The sequence below is a fragment of the Ambystoma mexicanum genome, chromosome 10 (assembly GCF_040938575.1).
Source record: "Ambystoma mexicanum isolate Mex_15411 chromosome 10, UKY_AmexF1_1, whole genome shotgun sequence".
Lineage (NCBI taxonomy): Eukaryota > Metazoa > Chordata > Amphibia > Caudata > Ambystomatidae > Ambystoma > Ambystoma mexicanum.
In genome coordinates this window covers 649,619,779-649,639,778 of record NC_090932.1, presented here as the reverse complement: position 1 = coordinate 649,639,778, position 20,000 = coordinate 649,619,779, and the positions used below count along the sequence as shown (strand labels likewise).

Below are 20,000 nucleotides of genomic sequence, written 5' to 3'. Positions count from 1 at the left end.
TGTTGAGAGAGGGAGGGGAACGTACATCGAAGGGGAGGGGAGTTCGAAAGTTTGGGTGCAAGAAGGAAAAGGTGATAAAAGCAAAAAGGTGCACATGGGAGAGTGGGGGAGGTTAAGAGCTATAAGGAGAAATGTGAGCCGTTAGATAGCGGGGAGCCAAACCATTGTAATATTTAAAAACTATACAGAGAAAATGGAAAAGCAGGTGAGGGTCGTAGGGGAGAAGGGAAAGAGAGGGGAGGTGTAATAGAAGACAGAGCCTAGTAGGATGAGGTGAGAGGATGGTAGACCTAGGAGGGTGCAGAACAGTAATCGAGGTGAGAAAATAGTGGATGCAATGAGAGGTTTAGCTGTACGGAAAGTCAGAAAAGAGTGGATGCGGCAAACGCAGTGGTGGTGCAAGCGACAGATTCAGGCAGTTTGGGAGATTAGAGAAGAAGGAGTCGAAGATGACACCAAGATTACATGCAGAAAAACAAAAAGGGCAACAAGGAAGGCGGGGTATCAGGAGGAGGGACAGGGGGAGGGGAGGATGGAGGAAAGAAAAGAATCTCCTGATTTCGATGGAATTTTAGATGCAGGAAGCGAGAGGACATCCAAGATTGGACGGTATGCAGTGATAAAATCGTGGAAAAAATGTCGCCTATACAAAAAATTGCGCCAAAAATGCTGTGGTTTGACCTGGTAAAGGTGAACCCCGTTATACCATTTAAGAGGAGTGGGAGTTGCGGGGGTGTCCCCCGCTCCACTTAAATGGTATAATGGGTCCAGGGGTTGCTGGGGGATTGCGGCGGCAAAACCACAGCATTTTTGCCGCGATCTTTTGCAACCACAGCACTTTTTGCAGCGATTTGAACACATGGAACGGATTGGAGACACGATGATATGGAAGAATGAAACGAGTCTGAGAAGGAAGAGAACGAAAAGAAGGTCTGGCTCCGTGGTATTTGCAATGAGGACATATTACAAATGGCATTCATTGTATCTTTCACACAACTCGCTTTCATCGCATCTATTGATGTTATACGGGAGCATGAGTAAGGTTAGTGCTGATTGAACTCTAATTAATGTTTCAAATGCTACATGTTCCCAACTTTAATGCTTCTGATGGCTGTAGTTATGTGTAAGTTAAACATAGCTATGAGATACCAAAAAGCGAAACAGACACGTTGGAAAAGAACAGGAAGGACTGTGCGGGACACAGAGGTGGCTTAGGGAGTGTGGGGGGAAAAACATGTTGCAGGTCCTTTCGGGATGTTTGTGTTTCTTCTCTAGTTTGCCAGGTACGAGCCGTCTTCTGCAAGCTATGGGGACTTACTTTAAAATAAACAGCATCCGCTCACAATTTCCATGGAAAGCATACTTGGATACCAAAATGTTGACAAACGAATGGTGACAATCTTCGTAGAACCAAGGTATTCCCACGAGCACACAGTAGTTCTGCACGTAAAGCTCTAAATAGTATGTCTCTCACTTGAGAATGAGGGGGGCAATGTGGTGACCTGTGCAAGGAGCACACACAAAACAGGATGGGAAGGAATGGTAAAAAAGGAAATCATAGTACAGTTGGGGTCTTGGGGAGTGGTATTCCTCCAACCCAATGTTTCATTTGTTTAAGCAGCTACAGTGCAAAGACTTCGGCAGACCAAACAATTAGATCTTTTACTATGTTTATTAGGGGGAGGGGCTGTGTGCAATCATCACTTGTGCAACCGTTCTGTCTACAACCTATTTTCGCTTTTTTTAAAATTGATTTAAAGCGAGCTTGGGATGAGTAATTCGGTTTGGTTGTTAGGAAGCTGAAACTATTGCATTGGACTATATATCGGAGAAATACGGGAAGCGAGGGGAGACGCACAGCTTGTGGATGTAGTTTGGTTATTTACCCGCTCACTGCCTGTCCATGGTCATTTTAATCTCGATGGCCATAGCCGCACGGGAACAGCCCCTCCATGCCCAAAACACATCCTTGCGGTATCTCACTGAACCACCTTTATCAAACAGTAAACTCAGTGTTGTGCAGGGATTGCCAGTGTTATTTCTAAGTAGTGTCTTCTGAGAGGTAATGACTTAAATGCAGCTGTAAAAGTGTATCTGGTGTAATAAAAATGTCTTTAAAAAAGGTGTGCTTTCAGCCACTTTATTAATAAGCAGTATACGTGTCGTTTCATTTCGAAACAGTAGAAAGAAGGTGGGCTTTTAGGCAGAGGCGAAAGATGTTGCATTTGCCAGGCAGTGACATCAAATGCCCTGCCATGTACCAGCTTTTGCCTTCTTATTGCTAGGCAATTTTATTACGGCAGTGCCTATCCCATGCCTACCCACAGGCTTAAATTGTGGGCCTTGCCAATGCTTGTTTTTTTAATGATGGGCATTGTAGTGTTTTCTGAAAAGCATCCATATGTTTTAAAATAGGGCACAGACTTAGAAATTACTTTTCAAGGCTATTCATTCTGAACAGGAAATTATTGCACATATATAGCATCATCAATAGATATAGTAAAAGACCACACGGTGGTACTTTAGTCCACTGAAGAGAACTAGCCACAAAGTGTTCACGTGCTGAGGCAGCTTCCTTCTGCCTGACAATTCTGCACAGCTAAATGATCTTTTGACCCTACCAGCTGTTCAACCATGTCCATGGCCTGAACGCAGCAGCACCACCCGCAAGCCTTCGGACGATGTGCTGCAAATGGGGTGTGCTATGATATCACACGAAACCCTAAATTCCCATGCCATATCGTGGATATGTAGTCGTAGAGTTGAATTAACACTTTGGGGCGCTATGCCAGACCAACATGATGTATTCTCAATCGGTCTAATCTTAACCGTAAATCCCCAAGAATAAGAATGGGCATTACCTGGAAAATACCACGTGTATGGGAAGGGTAGGCATTGCTGTCTCAGCCAAACGTCCCATTAGTGACAATACATTTCAAGCACAATTCAGTTGCACTCTAGATAAGCCTTGGCTATTTAGCTACACTCCCATCAGACCACCGTACTGATGAAATCGTATCTTAGCAGGAAGGAAGACCTTTTTATTTTGTTATTTTTTTTTATTTGGGGGTCCCCCCACAAGCCCACCGTTTCCATGTGTTTCTAACCCCACCCCAAGCTCTGCCCACCAGCTTTAACCCCTTACCCCCATATATATATATATATTTATTTTTTAAAACCATGATTTTTCGATTTTATTGTTTCGTTAAAAAAATCCCTAGATGGAAATGTTTCCATTAAAATCACTAAATGCCGTTTGAACAGCTGCCTTTGTGTCCGGCATGGTGTGGATGGTTTGCTGTGCTTTTTGCTAATATGTCCTTTATATCAGAAGTTGTGGCGTAAATATCTGTGCCCACTGTTCAGAGACTGGGGCCAAAGAAGAGCACACGCAGCTTTTAACATGATTGTATCCCCAAATCTATACTTATGTTGAGCTCAGAACGTTCTTACTATATAACATATGCAATTTTATTGTGGAATTTTATATTCTTGTTACTAATGTATTGAGATATGTTACATTAGTGTTGCTGTGGTTTTCACTGTGCTTTTATGGGTAATCGATAAAGTTGTATCTATTATTGAGGAAACTGACAATATTTCCAAATACCCCAATTCAACATCAGGTACTTTCACCTGTAGCCCATCCATATCTGACCTGTCCCAACTCAGCAAAGTGGACATAACCCATTTGGCTCAATTCACCACGTGGCCAGAAGCCAGGATAAAGGCTTCCATAACCCCGACCATTTAATGAAGGGAAACTGCTAGCTCTACATACAGGGAGACCGTATGTCATTTCACCCTGGAATTCTGTTTATGGACCAGGTATACTGGTCCCAGAGTTTGCCTGATAACACGCCTTGGCAAAGAGACTGAGAATGGCTTTGAAAATGTAAATGGTATGATTATTTTTGGCTATGTGGTGGCTCTACGAAAAAAAAAAACTTACTCTCTATATTTTTCAAAGCCAGAACTATTGGTTTTGCTAATGTTTGTTTCTCTTGCCATAACATTGGAATTGTGTTTAACACCCTCCTCTGTTATCACAATGTTGTAGGCCCGCAGGAGCCTTGGGGCACACAGTAAGGCTAGGACACTGTTGTGGCTTAATGGAGACCACCCCCGTAAGGGGAGGGTCCTTTCATTATCTTGCCTTCGCATCACATCCGCCCAACGTTACATCACGCCTGTGCGGACGCTACAGCATTCCCTTATCAACCGCATAATGAACAACAATACAACTTAAAAATGCTCAAACTTGTTCTTCCTTTTTCTGGTGCCATCATTTCTTCTCTCCTTTCAACACCTGCGCCATCTATCCTTCAGTTTCTACTAGAAAGTTATCTAATCTAGCAGGCATCCTTCTATGGGGGTCATTCCGAGCTTGGTGCTAAGGGAACAACAATGCCGTTAAAGGAATACCGCCATTGATTACCGCTACGGGCTATTCTGACCAGCCCGACCGCTTATTAGCAGCATCGTACTTTACGATGACGTTAATAACGGTCTGGGCGCGGGCACGCGACCCACCATGCTGGCATTAGCGGAATGCCGTAAACTGGAGTAGATCACAAGTGACGCGGACATGCAAATAACGGCTTCATGAAGGCGGAAAAAGTGATTACTGGCATGCCGTAAATACTGGCATCGCCGACCTACCGTAAAATGCCCTGAGCAGTGTTCACAACTGCCACAGGTGCACACAATCAGCACAGGTGGAGGCAATGGTGTCTGGCACAGTACAAAAGAAGCACACCCACACACCACACCCCCTCCCACACCAAGATAATTCCAATAGTAGTAGCATTACTGGAGCTGGAGGACATGCTTGCATTGCCCCAACATCAACAACAACAACAGCCGCCACCACAGAGAAGGAGGGTGAGACAGGGCCAGCATGCCCAACCAGTGCAGCCACCATTACCACGCCGGCAGCCCCCAAACCCTCTCATCAGAGCCAGTCCTTTCAACCTAACCCCTGAGCAGATCCAAACCCTGTACCGTCTGGACCGGGACCCCATCACCACCATAGTGGACCTGATACACGACGACATAGTGAGCCACATTGAAATACGCACTGCCATCCCCCCACAACTGAAGGTGGTGTCTGTGCTCCACTTCCTTGCCACAGGCACCTACCAGCATATAGTGGGCCACATGCATGGCATACCACAACCCTTATTTTCCCGGATACTGACCCAAGTGCTGGATGCCCCCCTCAAGCACACAAGGGACAACATATCCCTACCACGGACTGCCCAGGAGATATTTGATACAAAAGTTGGCTTCCATGCACTGGCAGGCATGCCAAATTGTGTAGGTGCCCTCGACTGCACCCACGTGGAGTTGGTGGTCCCGCATGCCATGGAAGTGGTGTACCGCAACCGCAAGCAATAGCACTCCATCAATGTGCAGATGGTATGCGACGCCAGCAAGATGATCACACATTGTTGTACCCGATATCCCGGATCAACTCATGACTCTATGGACATGCGGAACTCCACACTACCACGCTTCATGGAGTGACATGCTGGACAATGTGCCTGGCTGCTTGGTAAATTGCATGACTGGCACATGGGATTGAACTGGGGGGAGAGATGCACACACCACCATGCTGACAATGTTGATGTGACAGCACGATGTGCACATCACCAAACACTGTGCCCCAAAGCATCACAAACAGAACATGACACCCAAATCCCATAGGAATGACGTAAGGTTGACACCTATCACAACATGACAAACAGGAAACCACCCCAACATCGCACAACACTTGCACCACTCATCATTAGCCCTCACCCTTCGTAACGCCATCCTGCACCATGCAGTGCATATGCACTATGTTGCTGTCTCCAGAATATCACCACACAGGACAAGCATCCCTGTAGTGCATCAAACTGAACCTACAAGGGAATCCACTGTCTGGCACAGGGCCTGCACACTCACAGGAGTGCTGCATGTCACCATGGGAATGATCAGCGCTGATTGCCCAATATTGCACAGACTACTGCCAACGCTCCCTCTAAGTAAATCTCACAGAACATAACACCTCACTAATTTTACATTAACACAGCTGTATGCGTACACGATGCATGTACAACAAGACGTCAGTGCACACCATGTATCATCTTGGACTGACCATCAGTTCATGGCACAGTACACATTGAGGGACTCAAAAAGGCGTCAATACATCCAGGGACATGTGCATGGGGCCAACGTAAACCTGCAGGCATGTGTGACTAATACAGCTGTCCATTATGATTCGCCTGGCATTTACCTTTAATTGCCTCTCATGCAGGTGATAGTGGCTATCCCTTGAAGCCGTGGCTCCTCACCCCTGTCTGAAATACAGAGAACAGGCACGAGGAGGACTACAATCGTTCCCATAACCGTACCCGTGTGGTCATCGAGCAGACTTTTGGCCTGTTGAAGGCACAATTTTGCTGCCTCAGCCGATCAGGTGGGGCACTCCTCTACAGGCATGAGAAGGTGGCCAAGATCATCATGTCATGTGTCATGCTGCACAATATGTGCATCCGCCGGAACGTGCCCCTGCCCCCTGACATAGAACTGCTACTACCTGGTGATGATAAAGGGGAAGAAGAAGATGTGGCTGGACATCATTGCGGTGCTGACGCACAGGAGGGACATGCTGTACGCCAGTCAGTGATTGCACAATATTACTGACACACATGGCAGCAGAGGGTGACATGATGGATGGACAGAGGGCACTGGCTGTGGGGGTAAATTTACACTATGCACTGTAAATGAATAAATGACATGCGCAATGATGAATGTCCACTCATGTCTTGTTTTTCACACAACCGGTGTATTAAATGTAACAATGTAAACATAAGTGCAAAATCCCTCAAACACCCTCCCTCCTCCCACTCCCCACACACCCTCACCCCCTCCCTCCACAACTCCCCCACACACCCTCACCCCCTCCCACTCCCTCCACAACTCCCCCACACATGTCCCATTGAGTCTCCCAAGCCTACATGAGGCTGCCCTGACGATTAATTGGCCCTCCCTGGTCCAGGAGGCGGCATGTCTTGCTGGCACAGGGTACGTGCCGACCTGCGGAGCGGGCTTGTTTGTGTAGAACTGGAAGAAGACGGTGTGGCGGCCTGCTGTGATTGTGTAGCGGGATACCCTGCCTCCTTGGCATCCGCTATGCGGCCTATCACCTGCCGGTGGGCCGAGAGCTCCCCGCAGAGGCGGCTGGTGTTGTCAGCGAATGATTTGGCCATGGAGGCAGTGTTGTTCGTGATGACCTGCCTAGTGCGTCTAAGTCCTGCCGTCACTCCTGTCTGGCCAGTCTGTTGTCCTGGACAAACTCCCGCACAAGGGCAGTAAGCAGGTCAGACTCCTGCGGCCCTGCGGGTGCACCTATGGAGGTAGTCGGCCCCTGGCTCTCCTGCCCAGCCTGCTCAGCCTCCCTAGTCGTGGAAATTGGACTGAAGTCTCCCTCCGTCTGCTCATGACCAGACTGCTCTGGGGTGGTGTGCTCTGTATCGAGGGACGATAGTTGGGGGGATGCCGGTGGAGTTGGGGTATGGACCACTTCCAAAACATCGTCCAACATGAGCACCCATATGTTGTCCTGTGTGTCCTCCACAGTCAGGGGTGCCGTGGCTGCCACCTCCCCAGCCAAACTCGACTCCTCAGAGTGTGGTGCCTTGCTTGAATCATCAGGACGGCCAATGGGTGGTGGTGGTGGTGATGATTCGCCCTCTACGGGCTTTGGTGGCACCGGTGTAATGGGTACCTGGGGTGGCTTGCCTGTTGGTACACGGCGCCCCCTGGGTTGTCCCCTCGAGGTCGAAGGGTGGTTAGTGTCCTCCCGGGACCTTTTCCGGGGTGTAGCCTGTGCCGGAGTTGCGTCCTGACCATAGCTGTCATGGTCAATGCCTGTGGGGGTCGAAGAGAGGGACGGCATGAGTGATGTTTTGATAGGCATCATACATACATTTGGACAATTGCTCATCCACACAATTGGGGGTAATAGGCATTTGTGTTTGGATGAGCACGTTCTTTGATACATGGGTGGTTTATGCAGGCATACGTCGGCGTCACTCATGTTGCCCAAGAGCAATGCTATCTGGCCTGCATACTATTTTGGCCATGCACGCTGTGTGACTCATGGCATTTACATCTTTGTGTGGTATGTGTCATGTACGATGCACCAGGCATCTGCATGTGTCTACACATGCAGGCGTCAGCCTACTTTGCTGGGAGTGTGTGTGTGTGTGTGTGTGTGTGTGGGACCATGGCTCGACTCTTTGAACTGACTTATTGGTTGACTTTCATCAGATTTACCATTGCAATGTTTACTTTGGACACTCACCTCCATCACCCGATGTTGTGGCGTCACACTCCATCTCGCCAACACCTTCGATGCCTTCCATCCCTATCATGCTGGTGCAGATGTCCTCCCATGGGGTGAGCTTGATCGGGGAACTGGGACCTCCTCCTGTTCCCATGGCCTGGCTGCGGTTCACTGAGAGGATGTTTCGTACCCTTAGTCACAGGTCGTCCCAGTGCTTGCGACATTCTTTATTCGTGCGTGGGGTGTTCCCCAGAGCACTGACCTTCTCGGCAACAAGTTCCCATGTCTCTTTCTTCTTAAGTACTGCCTCTCTCTTCATGCTATTTGAGAACACTATGGCAGCATGCTCCTGCAGTGTGTCTTCCAGCATCTGCAGCTCCGCATCATTGAACCTTTCTTTCCGCTGGCGGGCTGCTCCCTTCTTCAGGGCCTTGGGCATAGTGGTGTTAGAGGTGGATCTTTTCCCAGGGGCCCTGTGTGGTGAGGGTGGCAATGGATTGTGTTTTTAAAGATGGCTGCCATGCTCCTTCCCATTTCTGTGCAACGACGCTACTTCCCTTTCCGCTTATTAGCAGTGACGTAAATAGCGGTGACCGTTATTAGAGGTCACCGCTATTTACAGTCACTGCTAATGCCGCATTGGACAATGTCGGTAGTTGTCTCTGCGTTATGCTTGATGCCGCTAAGGGCATTTTGGGTGCCTTTAATGGCATGGTGCAAATGACCTTACCGGCATGGCGTAAAGCTCGTGCCCGCGAAGTCGGAATAGTCCTCTATTAGTGGACTGGTGACAGCCTGGACACGCTATTTACGCAATGCCGGTAAGGAACGTTACTTACCTCCAGACTCAGAATGTGGGCCTATGTTTCCTTGCCAGGTATGCATTATCTACACTTGTCTCTTCTGGTGTATGTTTGTTCCTTCCACCGTTATCTGTGAAATTTGAAGAGTCTCCCTCAGCATTGCTCCCGACAGAGTCATGCCTTGTCAGGACACCACTCGTTTGAACCAACTGCAATTGCGCGTGACCTTTTCACAGCTCCATGAGGCCATGACCATGGATCCCTTTATTCTCATTATTGTCCACAGTACCACCTCATAAGGTAGATTCAACTTCAGGTACCGTACAAGGTAGCATTATTTTCTAGTGAAGATTCCTTCCACTTCTCATCCACATTCATACCCCCATATGTACACTTTCACACCACCAAATGCAGAGATACGGATAAACAATATTTCATCTGGTCCATCCCCATCGCTGTTGGGGATGGACCAGATGAAATAATGCTACCTTGTACGGTATTTCATTATTGGATTTTATGATTTGAAATAGAATTGTATAAAATGAAATATTTTTGCTAAATAGTGTATTATTAGTTTGGTATTTCAGCCGCATTACCACTGTCTATTTTGCTTATATATATAGATGTTACTTACCTGAAGGACAGTCTGGTATACAGGTACCCTTTTTGTTAACAACCCCCAGAAGGGGTGACATGCAACACTCCTCCTTTTTCATAACCAACTTAAATGCAAAACAACAACACACTGCACACAATGATGCTAGTCTTCACACTCTCTGGGGCCCACGGTGCGATGTTCTGGGGTGGTGGTGACATAACATTTGACATCCAGGCACACCCTTTATTAACCTGGGTGGGGGATCTTACACCCCTGATACAACACCACCACTTAAAGCTGGCACCCCGCACACCTAACGCAATAATACACTATCACACACTATTCCGGCTGGCCTGGTCCAGGTCTGTAGGTCACCAGTCCGACCTCCACTGAGATCTCTTCAAGACAGTTCGGGGTTCACTGATGGGTAAGGCTGCCCCTGGGGGTATCCGGGATCACCACGGCACAGTGTCGAGACAGTGGAACACACTCATGGCTGGATGCTGGCGGCCAGATGAGAGTTCACGGCTGGCAAAGACGCCCTGGGTGTACCAGGGGACACAAAGGCCTGGTCTGTAGCTGGTGGGCACAAGTTGTGGCAGGATTCTGGTGGCAGCCCGATGATTGCAATGTCCAGGGACCGGTAAAGCCGCACTGGGAGCACCAGGGGCCACATCGACCTGGTCCTTGGCTAGCGGTAGCCAGATAACAGACAAGCACAGTTCAGGGTGGTGGGCCAGTGCGCCTCTTCTGCTTCTAAACCAGGAGTCACAGTGGCATAGGAGGGCGCAAATGCACTCATCAGAGCTGCAATCCCCCTGCACTCCTTCCTTCTTGGGGTTCACCCCCACTTGGCTCTTGAGTGTATTAAGGCCATGTATAGTAGCCGCCCAAGATGTTAGGAGGGCCACGCGCCTTTTCCTTTGCCCCACCTCTTCTCGCGGGCAACTGATGAGCCTTCATGCCCTGTTGTGGTGCCCTTATTTATTAGGCCTTCAGGGCAGATGACATCAGGAGGCAAAGGCACGGGCCAATGGGGAATGGCACCTCAATGCCTCCTTTCCGTTGCGCTAATGCTGGTAGGCGAACCATTGTATCCCCACCCAGCCCCACTGTGCGTCCCTGCGCTTTGTTTGTTCTGTTCGCCGTCTCTTTCTTTTCCCTGCCCCCATCTTCGTTTGAAGACTGGACATCCCTGCTGGGTTTGGCCCTAAGGGAGCACGAGCACTCCTGGTGGAGCCGCTAACCTCATATGGCATAGTCAATGGCAAGGGGGGGGGAAAGGTGGCACGTCCCCTGCCCACCTTGAAGATTGGATGCCCAAGCCCCTGGCCTTTCTTCAGGTAAGGTGGAAAACTTGCAGGTGGGCCTTGAATGATCTGGACAACACGGGGCAGGGTTGATTGGCCTTGATGTTCCCTTTTCTCAAGGGGATACTGGATGGCTCGCACATCTCAGGGACCATAGCCTGACATTAGCTGATTCGTTACACCATCGTGTGAGGTAGTATGCCACGCTGGTGTGGTGCGGGCTTCATTGTCCCGTTGGCTGTGCCCTTTTTGGGATGCCACGGTTTGGTAGAAGGCCACGCCCCCAGGACGGTGCGGTCATCATTGTCGATGGTTTTTTTTGTTCACCCCCGCAGCAGGCCTGGGTTCTTGATAGGCTGCTGAGGGCTTTCATTCCATTTTTTTTTCTTCCCCTTTTCCTTTTTTCATGCAGCCCAGGAGCGGGCTGCCACACATGCACACACGGCCTCCCCAACCCTGCTCCCGATGCCACTTCAGTGATCGGAACGGGCAGGGGACAGCCCGCTGTGACTACACGGCCACCGTGGAGGTGAGTAGGCCACGCTCCTTCTCCATGGCCTCTTGTTGGGGGCTGACTTTCCTCCGCGGCCGCCACCATTGTTCATCGGGCCGCCTCAGCTGTTTGGAGGTCCCCTTTCAACGCGGCCGCTCCCACCGCACACACCCGGCCACCGATCCCAGCAATGCCTGGGTCGCCTCATCCACTTCTTCTTTCAGCCACTGCCACGTTCTATCCCGTGGGCACCAGGCGGCCCATGCCACCAGAGGACACAGGGACCTGGGCCACCCGCAGAGCGGCCGACACTGCACCATGACCGAAAGACGGGCCTCCAGCAGCCTGCATACACAAAGGGTCCAGACAGCTTCGTCGCCATTGTTGTGGGGGTCTGGATTACCAGACCCCATACCCGCTCTGCATCCATGCAGGAGTGGACCAGAGGGAGCACCCTCAAGCATCCGGATCATCAGATCCTACCTTACTCTTCATGTGAACCGCGCGGGGCACCTCGCAGCCTCCACAGCTCTGAGGCACCGGAACTGCAGACCCATCAGCCCCGGTCCTGGGGGCACCCAAGCCGGGGCACCGCAATCGCCGTGGTCACACGGCAGCAACCATCAACATAGGCGGTGTTGCCCAGGGGCACCATCTTCATGCCGGGCCACGTGACGGGCCCTAGGCACGCTGCACCACACCAGCATGGTGCACAAAGACACAGGAGTCAGCTCTGGATCGACTGACGAGCCGAAAGCGGCTCGTCCCTTTTATTTACGTGGTCACATGGTTACCCCATGTGACCAGGACACCAACACTTGAATGTACAATGTCCCCCCAGAAGGGGTGACATGCAACAGTCATGTGTCGACCTTTGCACAAAGAAAGTTCCTACTGATTCGAACAATGTCCCAGGCATTATGTCAAGAGGGGACGTTAAGTCCACCTGTTCTATCTCATGGCACTGCCTGATGGCAGCATGGCAGAGAAGTGGCTGGGAGGTGTGATGTCGCTTGTTATTTTACTGTGGTGATTGAATAGATTTTGTTCCGTGAGTGGGGCAGCACATTCAACCATCCTTTGTGGTGTGTGTCAGGTGAGGGGATTACCAATGCCATAAAGGGACAAACATGCTTTGGGCCTGATTCATGGAAGTGTTTTATAATGGCGCAATCCCATATGAAAACTATGAATCAGGCCCTTTATATTTCACATCTAGTAGGAGGGAACTCGACAGGCGCAAATGAACTGCGTCATAAGCCTCGTGTATCTCAGTTTATAGCAAGGTTTTTCTGTATGTTCTGCTATTTTGCTATTTGTCCTTTGTATTATCAGCGTGTCGCTTGTACTGCTGCATTGGAGAAAACATACTTTTTTTTTTTAAACTTTATTTTCAATGTAGAGAAAGAAGACATCAATTTTAAAAAGCAATAACATATTTACAAAATTATATACAAATTCACAGAAACATCAAAAACAATAGTATCTATAGAAACGAAACCCACCCTAACCCGCAGTTCACATCTCATTGCCTACAAAATCTAATTCAATACTGTTTCAAAAATCTCCCCCATATCTTTGCAAACAAACTATTTTTGCCTTGTCTCCTATATAAATGTTCCTCCATAGCTGCCAAATCTCGCATTTCACTTAGCCACATTTCTTTTTCTAATGTAGCAACAGATTTCCAATTCCTAAGGATAATTTTCTTACCGACTGCAGCCCCTCTAAATAACATTTTTTTTTGGCACTGAGATAGGTCATCCAAGATGGAGTCATTCCCCAGAATTAACGTCTCGAAATTAAAATCAATGGTCACTTCCAGGATTTCTACACAAATTTCACAGACATCACTCCAAAACCCACGAACCTTCACACAATCCCACAGCATATATTCCATCGTACCATTATCCGGAACACATGCCCAACATTCTGGACCATCCTTTAAACCTCTCCTCCATAATTTTCCGGGGTCCAATAGACCCTATTCAGGATCTTAATTTGTCTTGTCCGTTCAGTCAAACCCAAGGAACACAGTTTGACATTCTCACACATCTTTGTCCAACTTTCCACAGCAATGTCCACACCAATTCTCCGACCCAATTCAATTTTTAGCGAATCATTGCCTTTATATTCGAGTAGAATCTGCCTGTACACCCTGCTCTCTAGTCTGCCCTCATTCATCAAAGATTTCCTTGTAAGAAATTCCAGATTCAGACTATTTTGAAAATCAATCACACCCACAGCCAACTTCAATTTCCTTTAGTCTGAAAACCTGAAACCCTCGATGCGAAATTCTCTTTGTAAATCTCTAGCGCTTTTCCATTCACCCTCAATGAAGAGGTCACCAACCCAACTAACAGAATAAAGTTTTGTCATACAGTTTGATAGAGGGATTCATCGATAGTGACGCATTCCGATCTCTACATGCATTCACACCCAACAAGACATTCATATTCTTCAGGGAATTTCTCAATGATGTAGTCAATACATCTTTCACACCTTTCGATGTGGTGGTTAACAATGCCCTAGGTGACAAAGGACCGTTAGCACTCGCCTCGGCTGCTGCCCACACACTAGGATTTATCTCCATGAAATCAACCATGAAAGCACAAGTAAAGGCTAGATGATAGGCCCTGAAGTTTGGCACTCCTAACCCGCCTTTCTCCAATGGCAACTGTAGCTTCCACAAACACAATCTTGGCGGTTTCCTGTCCCACAAAAATCCCTGTATAAGCCTGTCCAATTCTTTCCAATGAGAAGCCTCAATAATCAGTGGGATCATACCCAAGACATAGTTGAATTTAGGGGCGGACACTATCTTTAAAGCGTCAACCTTCCCCCAAAGTGAAAGATTCAGTAAACTCCAATGTTCTAAATCATTTTTGAAAGTCACCGTAATCACATTCATGTTCACTTGTACTATGTCACAGATTTTCGGAGTAATCCAGATCCCTAAATACAACAACTTTTCCGGACACCAACGAAAACCCAGATCAGTGACATACTTTTTGCTACACCCAGGGACCAGCAGCAACACTTCTGATTTGCTCCAATTTATTCTATAACCAGAAATCGACTGGAATGAAGTTATGACATCCATCAATGTTGGTAAAGATAGATGCAAGTCTCTCAAAACCAAAAGTATATCATCTGCAAACAACCATACTTTCTGTTGTATACCCCAACACGAAACACCATATATATCCAGTTCATTTCTAATAACAGCCGCCAATGGCTCAATCGCCAGAACAAATAACAAAGGAGAAAGGGGGCATCCCTGTCTCGTCCCCCTTTCCAGTCTAAAAGGGACTGAGCGAATCCCATTGGTGTTAACATCTGCTGTCGGTTCCGAATATAAGAGCTTAATCCACGATCTAAAATTCACTCCAAATCCCAATTTCTCAAGGACTAAAAATAAGAAATCCCATTCCACCCGATCAAAAGCCTTCTCTGCATCCAATGAAAAAACAGCCGCATCATTTGACTCATCCGTCGCCTTATTAATTGTATGGAATAAACGCCTGATGTTACTGGAAGTTTTTCTCCCTTTTACAAAACCAGACTGATTTTCATTAATCAATTTCGGTAAAAGATCCTCCAATCTAACGGCCAAGATCTTAGCCAAAATTTTGTTGTCCGTGTTAATGAGACTAATCGGTCGATAACTCCTAGGAAGCATCTCATCCTTTCCTTTCTTTGGAAAGACAGAAATCATAGCATGTCTAGTCGAAGTCGGTAGTAGGCCATTAGCCAAAAAGGACACAAACATATCCCTAAGTAAATTCAGGGCCGAATCCGGTAATATCTTGTAGAATTCTACCGGAAAGCCGTCTGGCCCAGGTGACTTTCCAACATTTAATTTGTGAATCGCCTTCTTAATCTCATCCAATGTCAGATCTCCTTCAAGTAATTGTGAGTCATATTCAGGAACTCTAGCAAGGTTCGCTCTCTCAAGAAAGGCAACATTCTCTGTCAACACATCAACTTCACTCTTATATAAATGCACATAATAATCACGAAAAACACTGTTAATCTCAGTTGGCAGAAATGTGATCCGTCCATCCTTATCTTGAATAGATGCAATTGACCGTTCAGATTCTCTCATCCTCAACCTATATGCTAACCATTTATCACACTTCTCACCTTTCTCAAAATACTCACATTTCAGGTTATAATATTTCTTTTCCATCCTTTCCTCAATTATACCACTTAGTTCCCTTTTTAGTTTTTTCAATTCAGTAAGATCGTCTTTGTTAAACGGGTCAGCCATGACCACCTTAGATAAATCACCAATCCTTATCTCAAGTTCCTTCTGTCTACTGTCACGTTTCTTTTTCAACCCACTTGTCAAGTTAATCAAATAACCCCTCATAGTGCATTTCAAGGCTTCCCAAATCGCCCGTGTGATTGACTGAAACAAAAAAATCAATTTCTGCCCTCAACTTCTCCACCTCCTTTTCCATTTTTAAAAACGTATTATCCATTCTCCCAGTATATTGTCTCTGAACAGGACCACCCAAGTTAATACACATCACCACGTGCACATGGTCCGTCAGCAGAATTGTGCCTATTTCACTAGATTTATGATTCTTTGTCATCAGTCCAGCTGTCAGCAACATATCCAATCTAGAGTAAACCGAATGTGCACCCGAGTAAAAACTGTACTCCCTAGCATGTAGATGTTCCAAACTCCAACAATCCTGCAAAGCATGTTTCTCCAGCAAGTTTTTAAGAGAAACATAGTGGCGATCACTATGTTTATAGTTCCCAGATACACTTCTATCCAAATCTCTATTCAAAACAGTATTGAAGTCTCCACCAAGAATGATATTTTCCTTACCCAAATCTTGAAGCGTCTGAGCCACCTTCCTAAAGAATGAGGTGGTAGTTGCTGACAATTGCCTGAAAATTGCCTAACCACATGCATATTTCTCTTAATCGTGTGGGATGGTAAACATTTCTGGGCACATTTCCCCAGATTCAGTGGTCACATTTTGTGCCCAAGGTATTCTGTCACTTCATTATTTTGATTATTTGTAAGGGCTATATTGACTAAATCTGCTTTGAATGACAAACACTAGCTCCCTATATAGACACAGCAAAATCATTCTGAAAAAGAAGCACATACTGCTTCGAGGCTGCACATATTCACTGGCATTGAGGCTGGTGGGAGTTTCAATATGATGGCCTTGCTTTTAAGGGTACAAGTAAAAGCAACCAAGCAAGATTGTCTAATACCAAGTTTGAATCAAATTGACCTAATGTTTTTTCATGAAAACTCTAAAGTGACTTTAAAGCATGTTTTATAATGGAATATATCTTCTACATTTGGCTAGAGTCTTGACACTGCTGTCCTATCTCTCAAAAAAACGTTGTTTAACTTTTTCTTGTACTGACCTCACTTTCTGCAAGGTTCCGTTCTGCAATGTTTCGCTTGAATGATTCTATTGGATAGAAGGTCACGAGGCACAGAGACAATGGTGAAAGTCCTTCATCATTCAATTTGTTCACGTCACCTCCATTGTCAAGGAGGAGGTTGATAATGTCATCATGACGGTTGACCTGAAAGAGACATTATAATAATGTAAAGATACCATCATTTACTAAAGGCAAATACACTCTGTATGGGCCTCATTAAGGTGTAAATGATAACAACGGGTGCTATTTCAAATACCACTCTTTTTACCATCAACCGTTATTCTTTGGTTGGTGTTCTGCACACTACACTACACTGCAATAAAACATTTTTTTAAAACAGAGTGAAAGAGAGGGGTGGCCAGAGGGAATTCCAGGTAGGCCTCAGATCGGAATTTCAGATCCTGGATAGGAAGAAGAAAAGGATGGCTGCAGAGGGAGGCAAAGGTCAGGAAAATGTCACAAAATGGGTATGGAAACAAGAAAAATTTGGACACCACTCTTATTTTTTTATGCTTTTAATTCACTTGTACTCAAACAAGTTACTTACTCCTGGTAACTGTCTTTTGACTAAATAATTCCTCATCTTTGATACATGTTGTCCAGCTGCAGCTGCTTCGGAATTTTGTTTTTGGCAGAGGGCGCTGTGCATCGATGGGGTCAAGTCGATGTCCCTCGAAGGCCTCCGTGCAGGAGGATGTCATTGAAGGCATATGTAGCACATGCAGCGCCCACTGGCCTCAGTTCTGTTTTTTCTCCTCCTGCAGCAGAGATACCCGTAAAACACAGGAGTGACAGTACTCAGCCTTGATGGAATAGAAGCTGTAATAGCACAGGAAATTCTACTGCGGGGTAGGATGGGCATGCAATGAGGAATACGTGAGAGGAACATCTAGTCGAAAGAACGTTATCAAGGGTAAGTAACTTGTTCTTCTATCTAATGGATTCAATAAAAAAATAAAATTGTGTCCTCCCACATATTCCTCATCTTTGACAGACTCCCAACGCAGTATTTGGTTTGGAGGAGGGTGTAAGGATATTTGGCGTGTTACAACACAGAGTACAGCACTACTGCACAGGTAGCAAACAGCACAGAGTACAGCACTACTACACAGGTAGCAAACAGCACAGAGTACAGCACTACTGCACAGGTAGCAATTTTTTTGCAGCACCACCACAAGGGTGCGGTGCATTGCTATATGTGTTACCAGATTAACAAGGAAAGACAGGCCATTCAATCAAAAACGATTTTAACATATAAGATGCAAATCTATTTTTACAGTTAAAAGCACACGTGCACATTCAAAAATGCACACTATTTTTCACCTGAAATGCCTATGGTGCGAGAGACACATTTGAAAATAATAACTAACATTACTTATAACTAACCTGACTAATGAAACTAAAGTTAACATAATCCACTAATAAAAATGTGTCTCCACTGCAGAATTAGGCCTATTCTGAAAGTGAACTTTTAAACGCACATCCATTTTTTTTTCTCTGCTGCCCTGTCCACATAATTACAGGAAGCAAAAGAGCTCGAAAGAACAGGAAATCAGTTGGTTACAAAGTATAACTATAAAAATGAGCCATTGTGTAGAGAAGGAGGAGATGGCATGATTGATTCTGATTGGAGCAGCGTCATAGCAAGTATCATGCTAGAGGGAGTGATCAGAGTTTTGCTGGGGGGAGTTTGAGGAGAGAGAAGGACAGTCAAGATTTGGCAGAGCTGGGAGAAGGACCTATTTTTTCCTGGTTGGAGCATTCCTATCTGCAAAAGCTGAGAATTCCAGGCAATGACCCCGGTTTGAGAACGGCAGGCGTTCCTTTTCACTGGGGTTAATCTTCAAGGGAGCCACATTCAGAAAGAGAACAACTGAAGAAAACTCTGAACAGATAAGGTAATTGCATAAGTGTGGGAGCTGAGTGTGTACGAGAATGTTCAGTCAGAGTAGGAAAAGAGACTCCGGTGCCTTAATCACACGTTAATGTTGCAATGTTCTGTTCTCCGCCATTTTTTTTTTCAGTGTATTACAGAAAATGCTGTTAATGTGCTGTTTTATTTATTTCTGTAAAGAGTGAGATCGTGTTTAAATGCAACTTTTATAATACAGAAAAATATTTGAAAGCAGACGGGTGGTGTGTCTTCTATTTACCAATACAGTGCTGATGATGAGGGGAGATTTTTAAACGATGCAATTGTCATTTTAAGACAGATGTGTGCATGATCATATTCAGTATGGACAGTTGAGAGTGATTGTTTGTAGCATAGCTCGTTGGAGGTACATGAGCCAACGGGAAGAGGGACTCTCTGAACATAGTTCCCTACCGTATATAAGGTAGTGGAAATTACCACAAAATTACCACATATAGCTCTCTGTCGTAAATAAGTCAGTGAGATCGCCCATGGTGGCACACTAACACTAACACTGAAAATGTGGTATTCCTAAAATGTAGGTCTGAGGTCTCTCTAGTGATTACACGAAAAATCTAAGCAAAGATAAGGGATTCTGGACATTGGGGCCACAAATAAAACAAGGGAATTATGCTCACCAAAATACCACCAACCACGCATACCAACCACGCATACCAAATATGCATGTCTGGGTGCTCAAATAATGCATGTCCACTGTATTATTGTTGCACATGGCCAAATCTGAATACAAGGAGTGATTCTTGCTAAGTTATTTTTCGGCGGTAATAAAATACCGTCAGGCCCCAAATCTCCACAAAATACCCTACATATTTATGGTGCGTTGCAGGCCTGGAAAGTGATCATAGAGTACCTACTGGGCGTGGCAAGTGTGTCTCACACTGCCATTTGCACATTAAAGGGAACCCATTTTATAATAGCAGTGTGCCACTAAAAACGAATTTCAGAATGTCACAAAGGGAAACCACATTCTCAGATCTAGTGCAATATTTAGAGGCAAAGTTGTTTGCACATGGGAATTGGTCGTCAAATAGCACGTTGGAATGGAGTGACCGCATTCAGGGTGAGGTGCAGAAAGAAAAACTAGACAATATTTTTGCAGAAGGCAGC

General features: G+C 46.2%; 1 protein-coding gene across 1 annotated transcript in view; it reads right to left on the bottom strand.

The window, feature by feature from the left end:
* The window catches only part of ANKMY1 (ankyrin repeat and MYND domain containing 1), a 674,408-nt gene that overhangs the window by 449,641 nt on the left and 204,767 nt on the right, over positions 1–20,000 (bottom strand). Inside the window, exon 6 of the mRNA XM_069618246.1 lies at positions 16,940–17,104. Within this exon, the coding sequence (XP_069474347.1) occupies positions 16,940–17,104 (165 nt within the window). The remainder of the gene's footprint in view (positions 1–16,939; positions 17,105–20,000) is intronic.